The 21861-nt window shown below is 36.8% G+C and overlaps 1 protein-coding gene across 5 annotated transcripts in view; it reads left to right on the top strand.

The window, feature by feature from the left end:
• Positions 1–21861, top strand: part of CNKSR2 (connector enhancer of kinase suppressor of Ras 2) — a 253350-nt gene that overhangs the window by 201648 nt on the left and 29841 nt on the right. For all 5 annotated transcript variants that reach the window (XM_036305515.1, XM_036305518.1, XM_036305517.1 and 2 more), the window contains 2 exons: positions 142–242; positions 3254–3797. In XM_036305515.1, the coding sequence (XP_036161408.1) occupies positions 142–242; positions 3254–3797 (645 nt within the window). The remainder of the gene's footprint in view (positions 1–141; positions 243–3253; positions 3798–21861) is intronic.

Raw genomic sequence — 21861 nt, 5'->3', positions numbered from 1 at the left:
GCCTAGGGTAAGGGGCGCTGGGGAGCAGGGTGTACAAATGGAACATAAACTTCCTTCTGTTAGCTGGTATTGTGTGTTCCTGAAAATATGTCTAGAAACATCTAGTAGGATGTTGATATATCTATGTGTATGAATTTTCAGATTACTGGAGTGAGAGTGACAAGGAAGAAGCAGATACTCCATCAACTCCCAAACAGGACAGTCCTCCACCACCCTATGATACATACCCACGGCCTCCCTCTGTAAGTTACCAACAGGAATATAAACAGCATCAGATTCTTTGACCTAAAACATCCCTTTGTATGTTTATATAAAAAAAAATATATGTGGTGAATTGCATGTTAGACCTCAGCTTCTTAGGGGAAATAAAATAGGGAGTCTAAAGGCAATAAGGGAAATTTTTGAAGTATGCAAAGAATATTTAATCAAGAGAAACAGTAACCACAGATTCCAGGCATAATAAACATCTGACCAGTTTTATGTATGTATGTATGTATGTATGTATGTATTTTAATATAATTTTTATTTTTATTACCCCTATACCTCTATACCCTCTTCCATCTCCACCCACCCCCCTCCCCACTGCAATCACCACACTGTTGTGCATGTCCATGAGTTCTTTCTTTTTTTCTTTTGCTTGACCCCTTCACCCCCCAAAACCCACCACCACCACCAGAGCTGCAAGCCTGCCCTCTATCTATGAGTCTATCTTTATTTTCCTCGTTAGTTCAGTTTGTTCATTAAATTCCACATATGCATGAAATCATATGGTACTTGTATTTCTCTGACTGGTTCATTTCACTTAGCATAATGCTCTCCAGGTCCATCCATGCTGTCGCAAAGGGTAAAATTTTTGCCCTGGACCAGATGACTACAGATAAATGTTACCAATTATTCAAAGAACTAACACCTGTCCTTCTCAAAGTGTTCCAAAAAATTTAAGAGGAGGGGTGACTAATTTTATTAAGACATACTATGTGTGTCAGAATAGCCTTTGTGAAAATAACAAAAATATTTTTTAGAAAAAAATTAATTGACATTATCTATTTCACACTAATAAAATTTATACCTATATCCTTTAGAATCAACTCATAAAATTATGATTACATCTATATTAAATATGTTTTGGCATTTAGATTTTTAGACAGCCATGGGGTCTGATTTAATGTATATGTTTATATGGTGCTTCAGACCTCTTAAACCTGTGTAAATTATTCTGTGTATATACTTTGATCTTCAGATAGGTTAAACAACTTCTGAATTGCTTGGGACTATCCTACTTTATGCTCATTCCCTTCAGAATTAGTGAAAGTATCTCAGTAGTGCCCCACTTTAGACAATACATTGTATGATCATGGTACCGTGAGAGTCAATTCTGCCTATGTTGGGACTGAGTCTTCCACATAGGAAATAGAGGCTATATTTGGGTGACAAGAACAGTAAACCTAATTCCACCTCCATATAAGTTCGGGGGATTTTCAATAAGAAAGGTGCCATGCAAGATGTTGATAAAATTCCAGACGTTGGCTTTCTCAACCTTGGCTGTGCATAAGAATCACCTCTGGAACAGTTTAGAAATGCAGATCTTCAGGCCCAATCCAGACATATTAAATCAGAATATTTGGGCCTGCACACAGCTCACTGGACTGGACTATGAACTTTTTGACAACAGTTTATTCATCTATACATTTCCTGGCCTAGCTCAGCACTGGCACTTACTTATTAAGTTCTTGATAAATGTTTCTGAAATAAACGAATGAGTACTTTTGGCTAATAATTAAAAGGAAGCCATATTTTTGATAAAATGTTTGAAGACAATGTTTCTTACCTACGGAGAGGAAGAGAAAAGTGGGGAAAATTCAGAACCGTTCTATCTGTATGCACATTTCTTGATTAAATGCTGAAGTTTACTTAGTGCCACAGAATGCAAGGATGAGCTATGGAAATGAAATAATGAAGTCAGTGACAAGATATAGTTTTTATCGTATTTCCCCTCTGTCCCTAGAACATCAGAGTCTGAATAATTCCTTTAAAATATTTATAGAAGAGGAAGAAAGGAAAACTCCAGCTATACCAAATAGCTCTTTAATCATAGCAATATGTGAATTTTAAGCAGGAAACTATTCACATTGTTAGTAACGCATGAGAATATAAACTGCCCACAGAAAATGCCGCATAACTTCTCCTTTACCCTGAGGGGCAGCATGCACTTTCCCTTCAACCAGGCTTGTCCTCGGCCCCATTTGTGATTAGCATGTTTAACAACTCTGGCTTCTCCTGCCAGAAGAGGGCCTGGGCTGGTCTGTTAGCCCCCAGAGCTAGAATAAGGCTTGTTCCAGTAACTGTTCCTGCAGGTCTTTTATAGCATTCACTTGATTCCAGTTCTTTTTCTTGGCTGTGCTTTTTACTGTAACATATAGTCCCAAACTTTAAATTTCAGGGATAAAAATATTCCATTTTTCTTTTGTGTTTATGCACCCTGAAATGCCTGTGCTCAAGGGAAATGCTAATCCCTATCAGGGTATAATCTCATGCTACCTACATTTTTAACTCTCTAGAAAATGCCCCAGAATTGAATAAAGTTTTGCTGTGGTACCCATAGGAGCAGACATTCACCTGTGAAGAAGAGGAAGGGTTCTGTTGATCATAGGCACTTTGTTTTCACATCCCAACGTCTCTCTTCTTACACTCATCCCCAAGCTCCATAAAATCTGAAAATAGGAATTTGGCAACAATTGTTCAGGATTTCAAATGTGTACAGATCTTAAAACCTTGGATTATTTGTTCAGTTGCTGAATAGTTCTTACATATGTACTCACATTGTCTTGTACTTTCATTGTTGTAAAAAAAATTTAATCTTTATTGTTCAAAGTATTATAAGGTTCTCCTTTACCCCCCATTAACCCTTTCCAACCTGCTGCCGTACCCCTCCCCCAGGCCCTTACCACCCCATTGTGTGTGTCCACGGACCATGCATATATGCATACAGGTTCATTGGTTGATCTCTTCCCACTCATTCTTTGCATTTATTTGTCAGATATTTCATGAGAGCCTGGTATAAATAGTTACATTTCAATACCTCTGCATCTCAGTCTCATGAAATGGTAGCTGGGGCCTAATTTTGAAATGTGTGAAAGCTTGACAATCACTAACTCTCAACTAGCCATGTTACCCAGTGGAAATTGATGTGTTCCTTGGTGATAGAAGTGATCTGTTATTTCTGTAGAGACTGATCTGAGGCTCCTTTCCACAGATGAGTTGTGCCAGTCCTTACGTGGAAGCAAAACACAGCCGCCTCTCCTCCACAGAGACCTCTCAGTCTCAGTCCTCTCATGAGGAGTTTCGTCAGGAAGTGACTGGGAGCAGTGCGGTGTCCCCCATTCGCAAGACAGCCAGCCAGCGCCGCTCCTGGCAGGATTTAATTGAGACGCCCCTGACAAGCTCAGGATTACACTATCTTCAGACTCTGCCTCTGGAGGATTCTGTCTTCTCTGACTCGGCAGCCCTGTCCCCAGAGCACAGGCGGCAGTCCACCCTTCCAACTCAGAAATGCCACCTACAGGATCACTATGGGCCGTACCCCTTAGCCGAGAGCGAGAGGATGCAAGTGTTAAATGGAAATGGGGGCAAGCCTCGAAGTTTTACTCTGCCTCGAGATAGCGGGTTCAACCACTGCTGTCTGAATGCGCCGGTTAGTGCCTGTGACCCGCAGGATGACGTGCAACCCACAGAGGTGGAGGAAGAGGAGGAGGAGGAGGAGGAAGGGGAGGCAGCAGGGGAAAACATAGGAGACAAAAGTAAGTATGTTGATGGAGATTGCTAGCCTGTATACACAGAGTCCTAACCTTTTCAAACTTCTTATTTTAAGAAAATAGAATTCCGTTTCCCTTTTTTCTTAAAATAATGGTCTTGCTACATAGGAAGTTAGGTATCCCTTGGTGTCCTGCTTTCAGAACTTACGTAGCTTGTGGGGAAAAGATAAGTGATGAAACTTAGGATACCCATAGTTAGAGCAAATAACTTTTTTCTCCAATTACCTATTGCCTTTTAAGGTTAATGGTATTCATTTCTTTATCTTCCTCCGCTTAGCCACTTCTTCTCACTTGCATGCATCATCCTTTGGTCCACAGTTTTTGCCCCCTAAGTTTGTGTTAAGAAACTATAAATGCTTCAAGGAGGGTGTTCACAGAGCCTTGGTTGAAAGAGTAAGTGAACACACACACACACACACACACACAATTTAAAAATCCAAGTTTTTCCAAGAAAAAAATTTCACCAGTGTTTCTATCAACTTAGCCAAATTTATGTCTAGAAACAAATTTGCCAAAAGCATCCGTTTACTTTCTTAATAGGGATGTTGATTACAAATTTCAATTTATATGAATCAACTCTTAAGAGAGACAAGTCAATTAAGTAACCCTCTGTCTTGTTGGAATTAAGAATATGTTTACTAGTTATCAAGTTCTTTATCCACCATGTAATACCGAGCATCTTTTTCTAACTAATGTAATACACCAGTTCAGAAACCAGGCTAGTTTAAGAAAACAGCTATAACTCAGTTACTTAAAAAGAAAATCTAGGACTGGCTATAAATCTCGAATATTAAATACCCCCCAAAATATAGAAGAAATAGTATAAAACTGTTTACATCTTTTTATTCAAAATGAAGTCTAGGCCAGTTAGTGCATATAACCTGAGCCATTGTTGCTGAAGCCACAGTTACTAATTTGGTTCTACTAGGGCATGAGACTACTCTTTTTAAAGGATGCAAATAGACTTCATCCTTCAGCCCATTTCATGAGTACATGAGACATTGACTACAGGATATATTTGTGTAAGTACTTCATCACAACTGAAAATAACTAAAAGCTCACAGGTTAACAGCAGGCCGAGAGTCTCATTTCAAATGAGGGTCCTTTGGTGATTATTAACAAGAAAATAGAGTGAACTTCCTTTTATGGGATGGTTCTTTATTGCCTTATTTAGTGGAAATTAAGTTATGACTTATACCATCAAATATGAGTTTCTTGTAATAAAGTGCATGTGTTAAACCAGTTTTCATGTAAAATATATATTAGCCATAATCTCCATCAGGAACATTACAAAATGTATACGGTTGGTGCAAGAAAGGTAATTACCATCAATTATCTGCCAAGCCCTCGCAACTTTAACATTTATTAGAGATTATGGAAGAGATTGTAGCAGAAATGTCTAGGAACTATTGTAGGCCTCTGTAGAAGTTCTGCCAAACATGATAAAACATTTTTAATAAGGTAATTATCAAAATTTAACTAAAGGTGAGTTAGAAACTTTATTTCAGCTGTCATCCAGGCACTACACAACTGCTATAACTATGTCAGGTTTGTTCAGTACTACAAGCACAAAGCATGTGCTAGCATCTGAAAGCCCGGCCCTTGTGCTCACTCATCCTTCAGGCCTCAGTACCCCCAGAGCATCTCTAGATACACAGATTTCAATTTTTTTCTCCTAGTGTCTCTTTTTTTTCTTTTGCTGTTTTGTTGATTTGATTTATTTTCGCCATATAGACACACACTTAAGTCAGTGGGTGTTTCCTTCAGTTTCCCAAATAACTCAAGTGGGCAGTTGTTCGGTACTACTTTCCATCTTTTTCAGTGGACTCTCTCTTTGTGGAATAATTGTGATGACACAGAACAGCCCTAGGAAGTATGTCAGTAAATTTGGTATTGCACATTTGGACTTTATGGTTCAATATTGTGGGGCAGTTCATGCTATTTCAGTCAGCCCTGCTTCTCTAAAGGTGGCCGTGTACTATCTATCACAGCCCCATTTCTTTCTGGGTATTTTTCCATAGATCTTTTCACTTGATGTCCCAGTGTCCTTCAAACTATCCTCAACAAAGCAGTGCTTTTCATGCTTGCCTAGAAAATGCTTCTTATTTAATGGAATATAGATTTGCCTTCTTAATGATGTTTTTTCTTCATTACTGTTTCAAATATTTAGGAGTGTACAATTTGATGAACCCTTCATTTGGGAAACATCAGCTCTAAAATATGTGTTTTCAAAAGAATCTCTAAGGTCTAGTTATGGGATGTTGTATTCATGACTGCCCTGGGCTGGCCATTAGGAGTAAATATTCCATGCTGCTTATTCAAATCAAGTTGCTTGGCGTTATGTCAACAGAGTAAAAATTATACCAGGGAAAGAAGCCGTGACCATTCCATCAGCCTCAGATGTATGGCATGACCTCCAATACGAAGCACTCACTATGCCACTGCACGGGTCAGCAGGCAGCCGTGCTTATTAGAATCAAAGTCCAACAGCTGTGTGTTACTAACCGTCCTGCTCCAGGTCAGCATTCTGTTTGACCTACTAAAGTGAATCTGCAGTAATCAAGTACTGACCTTCAGAGGAAATAAGTTTCATGTCTCCAGCTCCAAACATTTTTCTCAGTTTATCAAGAAATTAAAAAATGAGAAGTGTCAGGAGATGGGCAGAAGGAGTAATGGGGGTTAAAACATAAAAATACAGTTTCTCTTCTTCTGCTTTAATGGTGAAGAATTGTCATCAACCAAATTCCTTTCTTATCATTTATATTTAACTTAACTCTATATAACATATTATATAGTGTTTATGAGTTTACAAAGCAAGATGTACCTAAATCTGTGGCTTAGATTATTTTTTCAGTTTCCTTATAGATGTTCAATTTGGACCTGCTTATGAAGTGTAAATTTAGCATTCTTTAGAACAGGCTTTAATCTGTGTTCTCATGATTGAACTACCTTTTGTCTTATTTTAAAATTCAGTTATTTAACTGTCATACTGATTTTTCTCAGGCTGAACTCATTTTAGTCTAAGGTGAATGGTACTAAAATTACACAGATGAGACCTGTCTTGTTTTCCTTTGACTGAAAAGTGAGCTTGCATATTAATTATCCTGACCTACTTCACTGGCATTTGGGAGAAGACAAGTAATTTCCCATTATCCCAATTAACAGTTCTGAAACTTACTGAGGTACTGGACTTATAATACTTCAGTTAAATTAAATTATAAATTATGTCAACCTATGCTAGTTTCAAGGAATTACAAAAGTGGGGGGACAAAATATAAACTTCTTTTTTAATTCTGAAATCATCCGTCATGGCATGAAAGTACTGTTTTGGTTAATGCAGCTTGAAGTCTGCTGGAATGGTTTCCTTTCCATTGCCATGCTTGGCAATTTAGATGAGGTTTCCAAAAACTTTATCCCTTGATCCTGCTGATTTCCCCCCTGACCATCATAAGAGTATTCCGTACATTCTCGGTGCCTCCGTATACTTGATGAAGTTATAATGTGCTCTTTTTTATTATCTTGGATATAACCTACCAGTATTCTCACTTAATTTACACATTTATTAGCGTGGTTTTAGAAATCTAAAGCAAAACCTAGGGAGCTTGGATGGGGAGGAAGAGAGTGGATACAATCCATTACCTGGTAGCTATAATACACCTCAGGTTATCTGGTCAAGATGTTTATTGATGCTTTCAAATTTAGATCTGCAGAGAAATGTATTTTAAAGTTAATTTTTTAATCTAACATCCTTTGCACACCATTGGTAACATAAAATATGCAGCTCAGTGGCCTACTATCTTAAATTATCTAGGCTGAGAGGCTGGATAATGACTACCAATTTAGTGCAGAAAAAGATAGATTAATCCTCTTCAATCATTTTAAAGGGTCCTAGAGTAATTTCCTGAAGAGTCTCTAAAAGCCATGAATTTTATTTTTGAGAACATTCAGGTAGGAAGTGTGTGGGCAAGGGGAAGGTATTTCTAAAGTAATAAATTGTGTTAAAGGGAAAAGGAAGCAAGTTGAAAATAAAGAAAAATGTTGCAGTATTTTTATGGTCTTATTTATTGTCAAGATAAATTATGAACAAGCACAAAGAATTTAGAAGAGTATAATCATCAACAATATCTTAAATTATAGTTTGGCTTTAAATGGAATAGATGAAAAAGATATATAAGCATTGGGAATAAAAAGACATTCATTAAAGTTAGAGAAAGAATAGCAGAGAACCTTAAATATGCCACTTTTGTGAAGTTTAAGGGCATCGTTCTTGGCTTGTTGTATAACAAATATATCCTATCTAATAAAGAGGGAATATGCTAATTGACCTTCATGCCGTTGCAAAGATGGCGGCACCCACAGCCAATAAGGAGGGAATATGCTAATTGACTCCCCTGCCCTCAAAGATGGTGGTGCCCACAGTCCCGGATTGTGAGAGGGATGTCCCTGTCTGATCGGGTCTAAACTGGCAGTTAGACATCCCCCGAGGGGTCCCAGATAGGAGAGGATGCAGGCTCGGCTGAGGAACACCTCCGCCCCAGTGCACAAATTTCATGCACCAGGCCTCTAGTGTGTGTGTGTGTGTGTGTGTGTGTGTGTGTGTATCACAGAAAAATCTAGAAAGTAGTAAACAAATATTCTCTTAATACCACATTGACTGATTTTGAAGAAAGACTGTTAGGCAGAAATAAAACACTAAAGATCAGATACAGAGTCTAACCATTCTAGCCATAATTTTGATATTGTTTATAGGTTGGATTTTTAATCTCACCTCCCTCGTTTTCTGGGTTAAGTTATAAGGAAACGTTATCATGTTTATTTATAGGAAATTCAAAGGTGTTAGTACTCTCTCAGTTAACTTTTCCATAATGCCAAAAGCTCCAAGCATCACTTCTTATAAGATAGTATCCAAAGAGCCAAAGATCAGGCCCTATCTTTAGTCCTTTTTATAAGATCAAGGAAAATGTCCTGGATCCTTCAGGGAGATTTAGCTCTAAATTTCATTGGCCAAGGTTGCACCACATGCCCATGCTTAAATGGAAAAGAAAAGGGAATGATTTTGAATAGTTTAGAATAACCTTGATTTGTTTTCAAGACCATAAATAAAACATATGTACCAAACTGCTTATCTACATGAGACTCTCTCCTGTTATATATGTTACTAAAGGCCTGGTGCACAAAATTCTTGCACTGGGGTGGGGGTGGGGGGAGGGTCGCTCAGCCTGGCCTACACCCTCTCGCAGTCCAGAAGCCTTCGGGGATGTCCAACTGATAGCCCACAGGGAGCGGGCCTAAACTGGAAGTTGGACATCCTTAGCGCTGCCACGGAGGTGGGAGAGGCTTCCGCCACCACACTGTGCTCACCAGCTGTGAGCCTGGCTTCTGGCTGAGCGGTGCTCTCCCTGTGGCAGCACACTGACCACCAGGGGGCAGCTCCTGCAATAAGTGTCTGCCCCCTGGTGGTGAGTGCACATCATAGTGACTGGTCGTTCTGCTGTTCGGTTGATTTGCATATTAGCCTTTTATTATATAGGATATCCACAAATAATTTGTTCAATGTTTCACTCTTTGAAAACACATACCCCAGACCATATCACATCATTTAAGTCTTGGCAGTAACAAAATGCTAGATATCTAAAAGGGGATAAATATGACATAACTGAACATATAGCTAGTTAGATATAATTACTGTTGAATTTTGAAATGAATAAGCATGTTTTCCTATAAGCACTAAGTGATCAGAACATAGAATGTTTATTTATAGGAAATTCAAAGGTGGGTTTGTTCTGGAGTGAATTGTATATCTCTGCAGTGTTATACAGTCTGCGGAGATATTCCTCAGTTCCAATTCTTGTTTTGTCACTCTACCTCTAGACCTCAATATCTTCATTGTTAAATCGTGTGGTGCCAGTACTTATGAGGTTGTATGAGGATTTAATGAGGTAATGCCAGAAAACAGTTTCCATACCTGACACACTGTAAGTCTGTCCAATAAATGTTTTATAATTATGTAACTTCTGTAGATTTTATGCAGATTTGAATTTAGGCAAAGAGGGCAATTATAATACTTAAGTAGTGAATTAGTCCTGGCTAACCTCACTAAATAACATTTACCTGACTATATGACCTACCTTTGTTCACCTCCGGCTCTTGAATTGAACCAAATGAAATGTTTTTGTAGGTCAAAATGATGAAATATCAGCAATTTTGTATGTTTCAACATAATATATTAGCCTTGTTTTAGGAGCTCAATTAAAAATGTCTCTCATTTCACATTCTTATCACTCACTACTCCTTTCCCTTTTGACATTGGACATTTGGGAAGTCAAAAGAAACCTTATATTCCAAATAGCACTAACCGTATCATATATATTTATTGAAATATGTATTTATAGGTTTTGCCATTCAGGTCTCAGTTCAAATATTTTCCCCTCAGAGAGTCCCACCCTGACAACCGAGTCTGACCCAGATTCTCCCTCCCCCACCACTACCACCACCATCACTATCCATTCTCTGATATGTTACTCTGTTTTATATTCTTCAGTTTTATCACTCTGAGTATAATATCAAATATTGTCTACTGATTTACCTTCAATCTCTACCTGCCAGAATATAAGTTTTAAAAAAGCAGGGATTTTATTCCTATCTCATACACCTGGTGCCTAAGACAGTATATGGCCCCTAGTAGGCCAGGCACTATTGGATGAATAAATGAGTGGGTGAATGAGTGAGTGAATGAATAAATAGTAGCTAGCCCCTTTTGCCACCAATAGTTTTCTATTTTATTAATTATATAATAGTTAAAGCTAGTTATTGTTTTATCTATTGTGTGACAAAAATAGGAACCAAAGCACTGCAAAATTCTTTGTTTGGGGTATTTTGTGAAGAGAAGGACAGGACTGCATGGGCTCAGCATACCCTCCTCGTACTGGGAACCACAAAGCCGGAGTGCTAATAATTAGAATTACTGCTCTTTGTATTATGGCTCACTTATAGTCACCTCCTGTATTGTTGAAAGCCTTCTTTTCCTGCCTATTTCACTCCCATTTGAAAAATGAAGGCCACAAAAATATGGCATATGAGATAACCAGTTCATTGTTAGAAACCGTATCTTCCAGCAAACATAAGAAGTTGTTTTTCCTATCAAAATCTGTAGCCTGTGACCCGGCCAATGTTGCTCAGTGGTTAAGTGGTCAACCCATGAACCAGTAGGTCACAGTTCAGTTCCTGGTCAGGGTGCATACCTGGGTTGTGGGCTCGATACCTAATAGGAGGCGTGCAGGAGGCAGCCGATACATGATTCCCTCTTATCGTTTATGTTTCTATCTCTCTTTCCCTCTCCCTTACTCTCTCTGAAATCAATAAAAACATATTTTAAAAAATCTGCAGCTTGTAGAAGGAAGGCAGCCTCCATTGGAAATCACCCATCATCTAGCTTCATCCTGATGTTTGTAAAACATGTTGAAATTGCAACCTGTACTTTAGTGAATAACAAATAACCCTGTATCAGCCAGGAAAATAATCTCAGGAATGTTAATAAGTAATGAAGCCAGATTTAAAGGCAAAAGAATGTATTCTTGATGCTACAGAGTTGCATAGCAGAAGATGTGGCTCGATAAGAACTAAAGCTTGCATTAAAGAATGACAACCCCTCACTAGTACAGAAAGAGAAGTTATGACTTATAATTTGTTTTACCAGGAAAGATGATAGGGTTCCACCACACTATTACTTGTTACTGTTTTCACACATCAAAAAAGCAAACCAATTTTCTTCAGATTATTAATAACATATTGTCAGTTTCTCAGTGGAGCACTTTCTAGCTTATTTTATGAGAACCTGTCCTAAGTTCTGTCTCCTTTTACATTGGGCACCCTTGCCAGAGAAAGTTGAAGGTCACAAAGTCTTATTTTCCCCCCTCTACATATTAAATTCACCTCCTGTGTTTACCAACTACCAGAAGATGGTAGGTTAAGACATATTAGGATTGTATATTAAAACATACCTTGGAAATTTTTAATTTCCCTATACATTTTTTCTTTTGTTGTTTAAAAAGTATTAAAATGCTTATTGCTAAACAAACAAATAAGTGAATGAATACATGAATAAAACAATGATGAACTTAAAAAGAAACCTTCTCTCCTTACTCTCCAGAGATAATTTTTGTTAGAAGTTAAGGTTTTAAAATTTAATTATTGTATGAATTTCTTTTTTTAATTTTTTATTGATTAAGTTATTACATGTGTGTCCTTACCGCACATTACCCCCATAGCCCCCCACTCATGCCCTCATGCTCCTGTTGTCTGTGTCCATTGGTTAGGCCTATATGCTTGCATATAAGCTCTTTGGTTGATCTCTCACCCTTACTACCCCCCTCCCCTACCTTCCCTCTGAGGTTTGAGCATCTGATCGATGCTTCTCTGTCTCTAGATCTGTTTTTGTTCATCAGTTTATGTTGTTCATTATATTCCATAAATGAATGAGATCATATGATATTTATCTTTCTCTGACTGGCTTATTTCACTTAGCATAATGCTCTCCAGTTCCATTCATGCTGTTGCAAATGGTAAGAACTTCTTTTTTACTGCAGCGTAGTATTCCATTGTATAGATGTACCACAGTTTTTTTAATCCACTCATCTACTGATGGGCACTTAGGCTGTTTCCAAATCTTAGCTATGGTGAATTGTGCTGCTATGAACATAGGGATGCGTTTATCCTTTCTAATTGGTGTTTCTAGTTTCTTGGGATATATTCCTAGAAGTGGGATCACTGGGTCAAATGGAAGTTCCATTTTTAGTTTTTTGAGGAAGCTCCATACTGTTCTCCACAGTGGCTGCACCAGTCTGCATTCCCACCAGCAGTGCACGAGGGTTCCTTTTTCTCCACATCCTCTCCAGCACTTGTCGTTTGTTGATTTGTTGATGATAGCCAGTCTGACAGGTGTGAGATGGTACCGCATTGTTGTTTTGATTTGCATCTCTGGGATGATTAGTGACTTTGAACATGTTTTCATATGTCTTTTGGCCTTTCTTCTGTCTTCTTTCGAAAAGTGTCTATTTAGGTCCTTTGCCCATTTTTTTCTTTTTTTATTTATTTTTATTGCTTAAAGTATTACAAAGAGTATTACATATGTCTCCTTTTTTCCCCCGCCCTTGACAATCCCCTGACCTCCCCTACCCGCCCCCCCAGTGTCTTATGTCCATTGGTTATGCTTATATGCATGCATACAAGTCCTTCGGTTGATCTCTCCCCCCCCCCCGCCCCCCACCTGCCCTCCCATCCTCCCCGGCCTTCCTGCTGTAGTTTGACAATCTGTTCGAGGCAGCTCTGCCTCTGTATCTATTTTTGTTTATAAGTTTATAATGGTCTTTATTATCCAGAAATGAGTGAGACCTTTGCCCATTTTTTGATTGGGTTGTTTATCTTCCTTTTGTTAAGTTGTCTGAGTTCCCTGTAAATGTTGGAGATTAAACCCTTATCGGTGATAACATTGGCAAATATGTTCTCCCATGCAGTGGGCTTTCTTCTTGTTGTATGAATTTCTTTTCCTCATACACCTTTTTCCTATAACTCAATGTGAGTAGAAAGGTATGGTATGGTTTAGTTGGTTTTCAGGTAGAGTTTTACCTCTGCCATATTTTTTATGCGACTTTAGTTTATAATACAAGCAACAGTCTTGTGAGATAACTCACATGTCACCTCAGAATCCAGCTCCAACCCCAGCATATATCACCCTAGAAAATGCAGCAGATACCTGCTCTTCTTTTGAAAAAATGGAGCAAGGAGAAATGTGGAAAAAATGACAAAGGATGTGCATGCACAGTTACACAACACATACACACACATACACACACACACACACACTCACACACACACACACACACACACACTCACACATATCAAAAGCTTCTTACCTACCTGCCTCATGCCTTGGTGTCATATGGATTTGGGCCAGCCTTCTTTATGGAGGTCTTCCAATAATGCCAGCTTATCCCAAAGTTCTGTGGTAAGAACAGCTAAGCCAGAGCCAAAAACATAGCAAGTCTAACTTTCAAAATCAAGAATGCAGAATTCAGGAATGAGTTTCAGAACCTTGTGTCTGGTGGTCTGAGTTTACCTGTGACTTTTGACTTCAAGTTAGAGAACACTAAACCTTCTACTAAACCATCTACCTTACTTATATTTTGCAGTGTTCTCACATGTTCCATTCTCCTGGCCCCTCAGATGTTCCTATCTTTAGCGATAGTCTCTCATCTTAGCTCTAATATTTGCTCTTAATAGCTCAATTTATTATACCCTGAAATTTTTCCTTTAATGGAAAAATACTCTCAGTAATATGTTATCCAATAAGAAGAAAGTGCCCATTGCTATATATTTTAAATGCAAAAGTGACAGTTGGTCATAAAAAGAATTTTAATATTTAAACCTCATTACATAAATTAATATTTCTTGATGATCAAAACATGCTTCCTGATTTTATAGTACAACTAATATGGAATTTGATTATCAGAAAAAGGCCATTAACATTAGCAAAGTGTCAAATCGAGAAAATTGTACTGTATTTTGAATGTCTATTTTAGGGTCATTTTAACCTTAACATATATTTTTTTCACATTGTTAATCCCTATTCTTCCATGATTTTGAAACTGAAGTTTTATTCATTTTGATAAATTCACTTTAATAAATAATTCATAGAATATATTGACTTAATGTCTAAGATCTATTTAAGACCTCCAAATTTTTTCCTCTATTATCTTATTGATTCCTTTAGCTATAATTATTTCCTTAACTTGTTGTAGTTGGACTAATTTAGAGTCTATTCTGTAACTTATGAAATGTATATTTTGAAGCAATCATTCACTTTAGGATTCTTAGGGAGAGAAAGGAGCTTATAACTTCAATATGACTAAACTTAAACTTTATACCTTTACCTCCAAGCATCTTAGCTGCTTTCTCCTTGTTCTTTAACAATGCCAGCACACAAGGTTTTTCATGCCTTTTCTAAAAGAACAGGGAGGAAGAACAGCTTGGAATCAGTGTGGCTTCCATGCAGACCTTCTGCCAATCCTAACAGTGATAAGCCCCACCTCTCACCACGTGCGTACTCTATCATCTTTTTACACCCTGTGTACTTGCTGGGCAGCCATTTTTTTAATTTAGCATCCTGGGTTCTAAGTCTCATGATGATCTTTTATTAACCTAATCAGAAGGATTGTGCCTCAGCACTGGAGATAGGAAAGGTGTGAAAGATGTTTACCATTCCAAAAATAATTCTGTACAAATGCCAAAATTGCTTTGCTAAATAACTAATCAAAAGTTAGCTTTAGACCTAACTCATTTGGTTCAGTGGGTAGACCCTGAAGGGTCCCAGGTTCAATTCATGTCAAGGGCATGTACCTCAGTTGGCCAGAGGCAACCAATCCATCTCTTTCGCTCTCTCTCCCTCCCTCCCTCCCTCTCTTCTACTCCCTCTAAAAATCAATGGAAAAATATCCTCGGGTGAGGATTAACAACAACAAAAAGTTAGCCCTTAACTTTGAATGCTTCTTTAAATATATAATACCTTTTTTTCTTTGTGTTACTGAAAGTGGATTCTCTCTGGTAAATACTGTAGAAGCCATTTTAAATTCTTTAAATTAAGGTAAAGAATTAATTTAGCTGACAAATTATTTTTATTAGAGTAGGCATATAATATGTGTCATGCTGTATGTAAATGTGCATAATAATTATCCCTTTCACAATTGAACTTAGATTTTTAAATATTCACCCTCTCACCTAAGACAGAAATACCTTTTATATATTTGAAAAATTATTGAGATTCTGCTTGAATATTTAACAGACTCAAAGCTTACTGTCCACATAGACAGAGCATTCCATATTGGACAGCTCTAGTTTAAAAGTTCTTCCTTATATTGTTACAAAAGCTGACTTCTTAAACATTTTCTAATTATACATCTTGACATTGGGAATTAAAAAATACAGAGCAATTATTTGAAAGTCTGACATGTAGAAAAGGGATAAGGGTAGTCTTTGAAGTTCCAGAGGTTGTAACAGGTAGAAGGTACAGGGAGGCTGATTTTAAACTGATATGAGGGAAAACATTCCAATGATTGCATTTGCCCCCAAGTGGAATAAATGACCTTGTCAGTTTAGTGGACTCCCTGTTACTCAGTATTTAAGAAGGGGCTGACTGGTCCACAGCCTACATATCTTACATCCTCAGGAGCAGCTGGAGGCTTTTCTAAGGGCACATCTTCAACTAATGCTAACCATGCTTTCACCGAAGTGTCTCCCCCAGGAGTCAACATAGTGCTGCTCTACACTGTTTCCCCAGGATCTGGTACAGTGCCTGACTTGTAGTAGGACCTTGATCAATGTGAATCAAATGAAAGAAGGAAGGAAGGAAGGTTGAGCCCATGCATGATTGTAATAAAATGTAATTATATCCAAATAAAAATATAACTAAGCAGATTTTTAAAAAAGAAGGACTGGCCGAAACCGGTTTGGCTCAGTGGATAGAGCCTGTGGACTGAGAGGTCCCGGGTTCGATTCCGGTCGAGGGCGTGTGCCTGGGTTGCAGGCACATCCCCAGTGGGAGATGTGCAGGAGGCAGCTGATCGATGTTTCTCTCTCATCGATGTTTCTAACTCTCTATCTCTCTCCCTTCCTCTCTGTGAAAAATCAATAAAATATATTTAAAAAAAAAGAAGAAGGACTGAAACCAGCTACCAGTCAGGGCTTCCCAAGCTAGCAAGAAAGTTGAACCTGATGGCTTCTTGTAATCCTAAGGTTTTATGGTTCTCTTCCACATATTGACCTCATCTTTGGTCTCACCATAGTGCCCTGCACATTGTACGTGTCTAAAACTATACAATGGAATTGTGTTATCAAACAATTTGTGCTGTCCCATTTCTGAGCTAGATGCATATAATCACCTTAACTTTAAATCTCTGACATGAGTTCTAGATAATTCACTATCCTAGTTACCCTCGTCTGTACACCTTGTTTCCTTTTATTGTCCCCATGCCAAGTGTGTTGGAACTATTACAGTGATCTGGACACCATACTTTTGTTTACATGTTACGTTAGCTTAACCTACTAGCTGTTGGCTCATATAATGCTTTAATGTTAGCAAGTCACACAAATTGCATTCCACACTTGCATTTATGCAACTATTTCTATTTATTTTTGTTTTAACCTCTCAAGTTTCACCCAGCAGTATTCAGTTCTGTTAAGAAAGTCCAGAGTCTGTCTTATCATCTATGATGTCAATCATTCTTCCTATTGTTGAATAACCCTCCAACATTCTAAGCATCCTTTCTGTTTTTCACTGTTTTATTGATTAAAGGAAAGAACATTTTTAAAGAAAACATTTTAAAGATAAAAAGAACAATGATGGAGCTGTACAGCATACAATCTGAAATTTTAAATGTTAATTTTATTCAGTCATTCAAAACCCTTATCTGGATTCACCTAATAGTAATATCATTAAATTAATATTACAGTGCTTTATTCATATGGAAATCGTGCAAAATTTCATCACATGCAAGTCACACTGCCAATGGCTTTCCTCTTGTCTCCCAACCTAGAGCTACTGTTCAGGGGGGGAATGACATTTAAAAATGCTTAATTTGTCTAGAATCCATGTTGGTCCTTCAGTTGATATTTTTAAAATGAAACTACTCCCAATCACAATCTCTTCTAAAGCTTCACTATGTACCTGTGTCAGAATTATCATTGTGTTTTCTGTAGAACCCACGCTGACTTTTGTTTGAATAAGAGAACTGTCTTGAAGCAGTAAGGTTCAAGACATTCTGACAGTCGCGCTAAGCTAATTTTCAAAAAGATCCTTCAGTTCCTAAGATTATTCTACTGCTTCAAAGACACCACAACGTGGGTCTTAGTAGTCTCTTATATTGAGAAGCATTTATTATTTTTAATGTACTAGTATGAAGAATTTTCTCCATGTAGAAAAAGTCTGAAATATTGAAGCCATATGCTTCTACTTTCTTTTGTCTTTTTTTTTTTAATTAAAAAAACTCCATGTTTAGTTTTTTCACGAGTCTCAGCTGAACATTTCCTTCCTGTCCTCTTCTTACAAGCATTTGGTATTATTTTCTGCTTGCTAATTCCTAGTAGCCTCTTTTCACATCTTTTATAGAACTCCTCCTTAAACCAAAGCTTTTTCTAAGAAACATTCTGTTGACTTCAGCTATATCTCCTTTCCCTCGCTAATTGGGACAGTTTACAGTTTTATTATAAGAATTTCATTTAAGAAAAACAATTGCTCATTGAAAAAAAATGTATTTGAAGTTTTAAAATCATATGTCTTATGATCTAGCATCCATATCTTACTGTGTTTTCTCTCCTCATCATTAAAAAAAAGTAAACAAAATACAGAATTTCTTCTAGTCCCCTTCATGTCTAGAATGCCACTTAGTTCTTTTCTGTTGTTCAGTGTTAGATTCCCACATAGATTTTTACTCATTTCTTTATATTTTTGAGACATGAAATTATCGGGGTTTTAATGTACACAGCAATTATTTATATGTATTAATTTCATACTAATGCATTACATTCTATAATCAGTATATAGGTTAAAAACGAAAAGTATCGGAGCTCAGGCGGTATTGCATTGTATTTTTTCATCTTTATAAGGTTTCATAGAAACTGATCTGCCAGCTTTTATATTGCAAATAATGGGAAAACTGGAGCTATGAAAATTAGGTGACTTCATTAGGATAGTTCGCAAGATTTTTAATCCTTTGTTTTTGCATCCCTCAATAAATACCATAATGTGCCAGGTTAGAATACTGGAAACATACAGATCTTAGCTGTTTACAGAATCTAGGAAGGGGAAGAAAATAAGAATACCTTATTTTTTTAGACTGGATTCCTCCTTCTGATCAGCCATATTCCTTGATCAACTTCTTTCAGTGGTTCCTAAGTATTATTATTTCTACATTGTAACCCAACTCACATCCCCTATAAATTATAGATTTAAATTATACAAACAAGTTGTATTCAACCCTCTTCATGTTAAGCTCTTTTATATAAAATATTGTCTTGGTTGGAAAATAAAACTGTACTACCAGTTTCTGCTCTAAAAAGCTTATGGGGTGAGATCTGAGTGTTTTTGTGTATTAGATTATCTTGCTATAATGTAACCAATGCTAGAAATGTGCTGCCTGTCTATAAAAAAAAAAAGGATATTTCTTGAAAGCTTTCTCTTTTATTATGATTTTCAGGGAATACATGGTAAGATTTTATAATGTATGATTTAATAAAAGTAGCATTGAGCTACATTGTCCATGTTCCTTAAGATTTTAACACATAGCTAGTGATAATACCTCTCCCAACTGAATAATTAACCTAGCTAAAGATAAAAAGAAATGCATCAACAAACTAGATTTAGCCCTTAAAAATAAATAAGGTTTATAGCATTTACTTCATTATATGGAACCAAGATTAAATAAATATTAAATAAAACTATTTGAAGAACTTATAGCTTAAAAAACACTGCATACTGTTAAAAGAAGAAGACAAGGCATCCAAAAATTGGTTTCTGATCAATTATAATATGGAGAATAAAAAAGATAATGGAATAACTATTCTTCTATACTTCCAGCTAAAATTTAGCAATTCCACCTATTATTTTGAGCAGTGAGTTTATAAATGACTTTCAGGTTTTTAGGGTTTACTAAATACACCCCAACAATGATAATGAGACAGCCAAATTACTTGAAAGATTCACTGTCTAAGCATCAATAATATTTCTGCTGTTGGCATTAAATTATTCTTCAGTTTCTGAAATGTCTAAGGAAGTCCTATGCATTACTAATATTCAGAACTATCTTTTTAGACTATTGAGATGATTGACATCGACTAGGAGCTTTAAGTCAGTTAATAACATTTTTTTTTTCACAAAATACGAAGCTATTCTATCACATTCTGTGTCTTAAGTTTAATAACTCATGAGGTCTGTCCAGTGCTCACCACAGCACCTGCCACATGGTAAGCATTTAAAACATGGGCATTGTCATTATTGACAGGGTGGCATAGTTGGAAAAGAATAGGACCAGGAGTCACAAAAATAGGGCTCCACTAAGTAGGGAGCTATTTGTAGTCAAAGGGTTGGCCAATTTATTGCCTACAAAGTTCAAAAGAAAAGAACTCCCAGATTCTAAGTGTCTGTAGAAGGAGTGGTAGAGAACTATACTCTTCATATAGTGATCACTAGGCACATGTAGCTACTGAGCACTTGAAATGTAGCTACTCTCAATTGATAAGTGCTAAGGTATAAAATACACACCAGGTTTTGAAGACTTAGCATGAAAAAAAAAAGTGAAGTGTCTCATTAATCATTTTCATGATTAACATGAAAAGATTGTGATTCTTTGCCGAAATGAAAATATTTTAAATATATTGGATCAAATAAATATATTAGAAAAATTTTTTTATAAAAGAAAGACATAACAGTTTGTTTTTCTTTACAATCATCAAAAGCTTGTTAAGCAGCGTTGGCCGGTTTACGCAGTGGTTAAAGCATCGGCCCACAGACCAAAGGGTATCAGGTTCAAATGCAGATCAAGGGCATGTACCTTGGTTGCAGCTTTAATCCCCGGCCTGGTTCGGGCATATGTGAGAGGCAAGCAAACAAAGTGTCTTTCTCACATCGATGTTTCTCTCTCTCCCTAAAAATCACTCTCTCTAAAGATCAATGGAAAAAGTGTCCTCAGGTGAGGATTAAAAAAAAAAACTTGCTAAGCAGGGCTTGGTTATCATCCTAAAGCAGTCATAAACCAGATATTAAAAGCAATCATAAACCATATATTTTTAACAGGTTGTATATTTAACCAATGACTAAAAACTCAAGAACATTTTATTGCATTTGCAATTGAGATTAGTGTAGTAAAAATGATAAATGTGTCTATAATATTATAATTCTTATGGCTAAAGAATGAAGAACAATGTGGGATCCTTTTTTGATATGAAAAGGAATAGGCTGCCCCTAAGTTTTGTGTATCAATTTATCTACCTGACTAAGCTTTTATTCTATTTATTGCTCAATTTCTAAAATCAGAGCTTGTCTTAAATTGCAGATATCTGACATGTTTGTATATTACCCCCATTAGCTCATAATTCAGGTGGTGCCCAATTAAATGAAAGTGTGATAGAGACCATTAGATTTGAGAAAGGGAGAGAATACTAATTCCCATGTTATAATTGTCTCTAATGAGATGACTGAATATTTAGAAAAGCCACTTAATTGATCCACTGATATTATCAGAAATCAGATATTTTTAGTGATTGGAGAATGCTCATTTAGAATTAAAACAATCTTAACTCCATTTTCAAATTAGATTATTAAAATAAAAGCACGCTGTATTATAAAAGTTTTGAAAGGAATGAACAAATGGGTAAGTCATTCAAATCTTTGGGTAAATTTTGATTACTGTTATTTTTCAATACTTAATGGAAATATAGAGATGAATAGATATGTAATACGGCATTTTAAAATGTTAAAACAGTACCTAATGGTTATGTCATACTGATAACTATTTTGTCTGATCCATGTAGTACAGAAACCTAGCCATTCAAAATCTTCTAAAAAGACTAAATTTTAGACATAGCAATAAAACCATATCAAGTAATTTGGCTGCAACCTTTACAACATCTCCCCAAGGTAGCAAGGTGATAAGATAATTTTTTATTATACCGGTAGTTCCTTCTAATCAGCCTCAGTCAGCAGAAGACCTTTAGAGAGTATTTGTAGGCTATATTTATTAACTTGGCAATCTAGGGCATTCAAAGAAAACACCCTTTAACAGTAGAGAGACTATTACTTCATAAAAGTTCTAGATCATTCTCCTTGACATCACAGTGCCATAAATAGCATTCTTTGACCTCAGTGACTTGCCTTCCTAAAGTTCCCTCCTGCCACATTTCATATCAAAGACTTTAGATCTTTTTTTTTAAAATATATTTTTTATTGATTAAGATATTACATATGTGTCCTTGTCCCCACGTTACCCTCTACCCCCCACCCCCA

The sequence above is a fragment of the Myotis myotis genome, unplaced genomic scaffold (genome assembly GCF_014108235.1).
Source record: "Myotis myotis isolate mMyoMyo1 unplaced genomic scaffold, mMyoMyo1.p scaffold_m19_p_4, whole genome shotgun sequence".
NCBI lineage: Eukaryota > Metazoa > Chordata > Mammalia > Chiroptera > Vespertilionidae > Myotis > Myotis myotis.
Note: the sequence above shows the minus strand (reverse complement) of the source record. Positions and strands in the feature narration are given on the sequence as shown.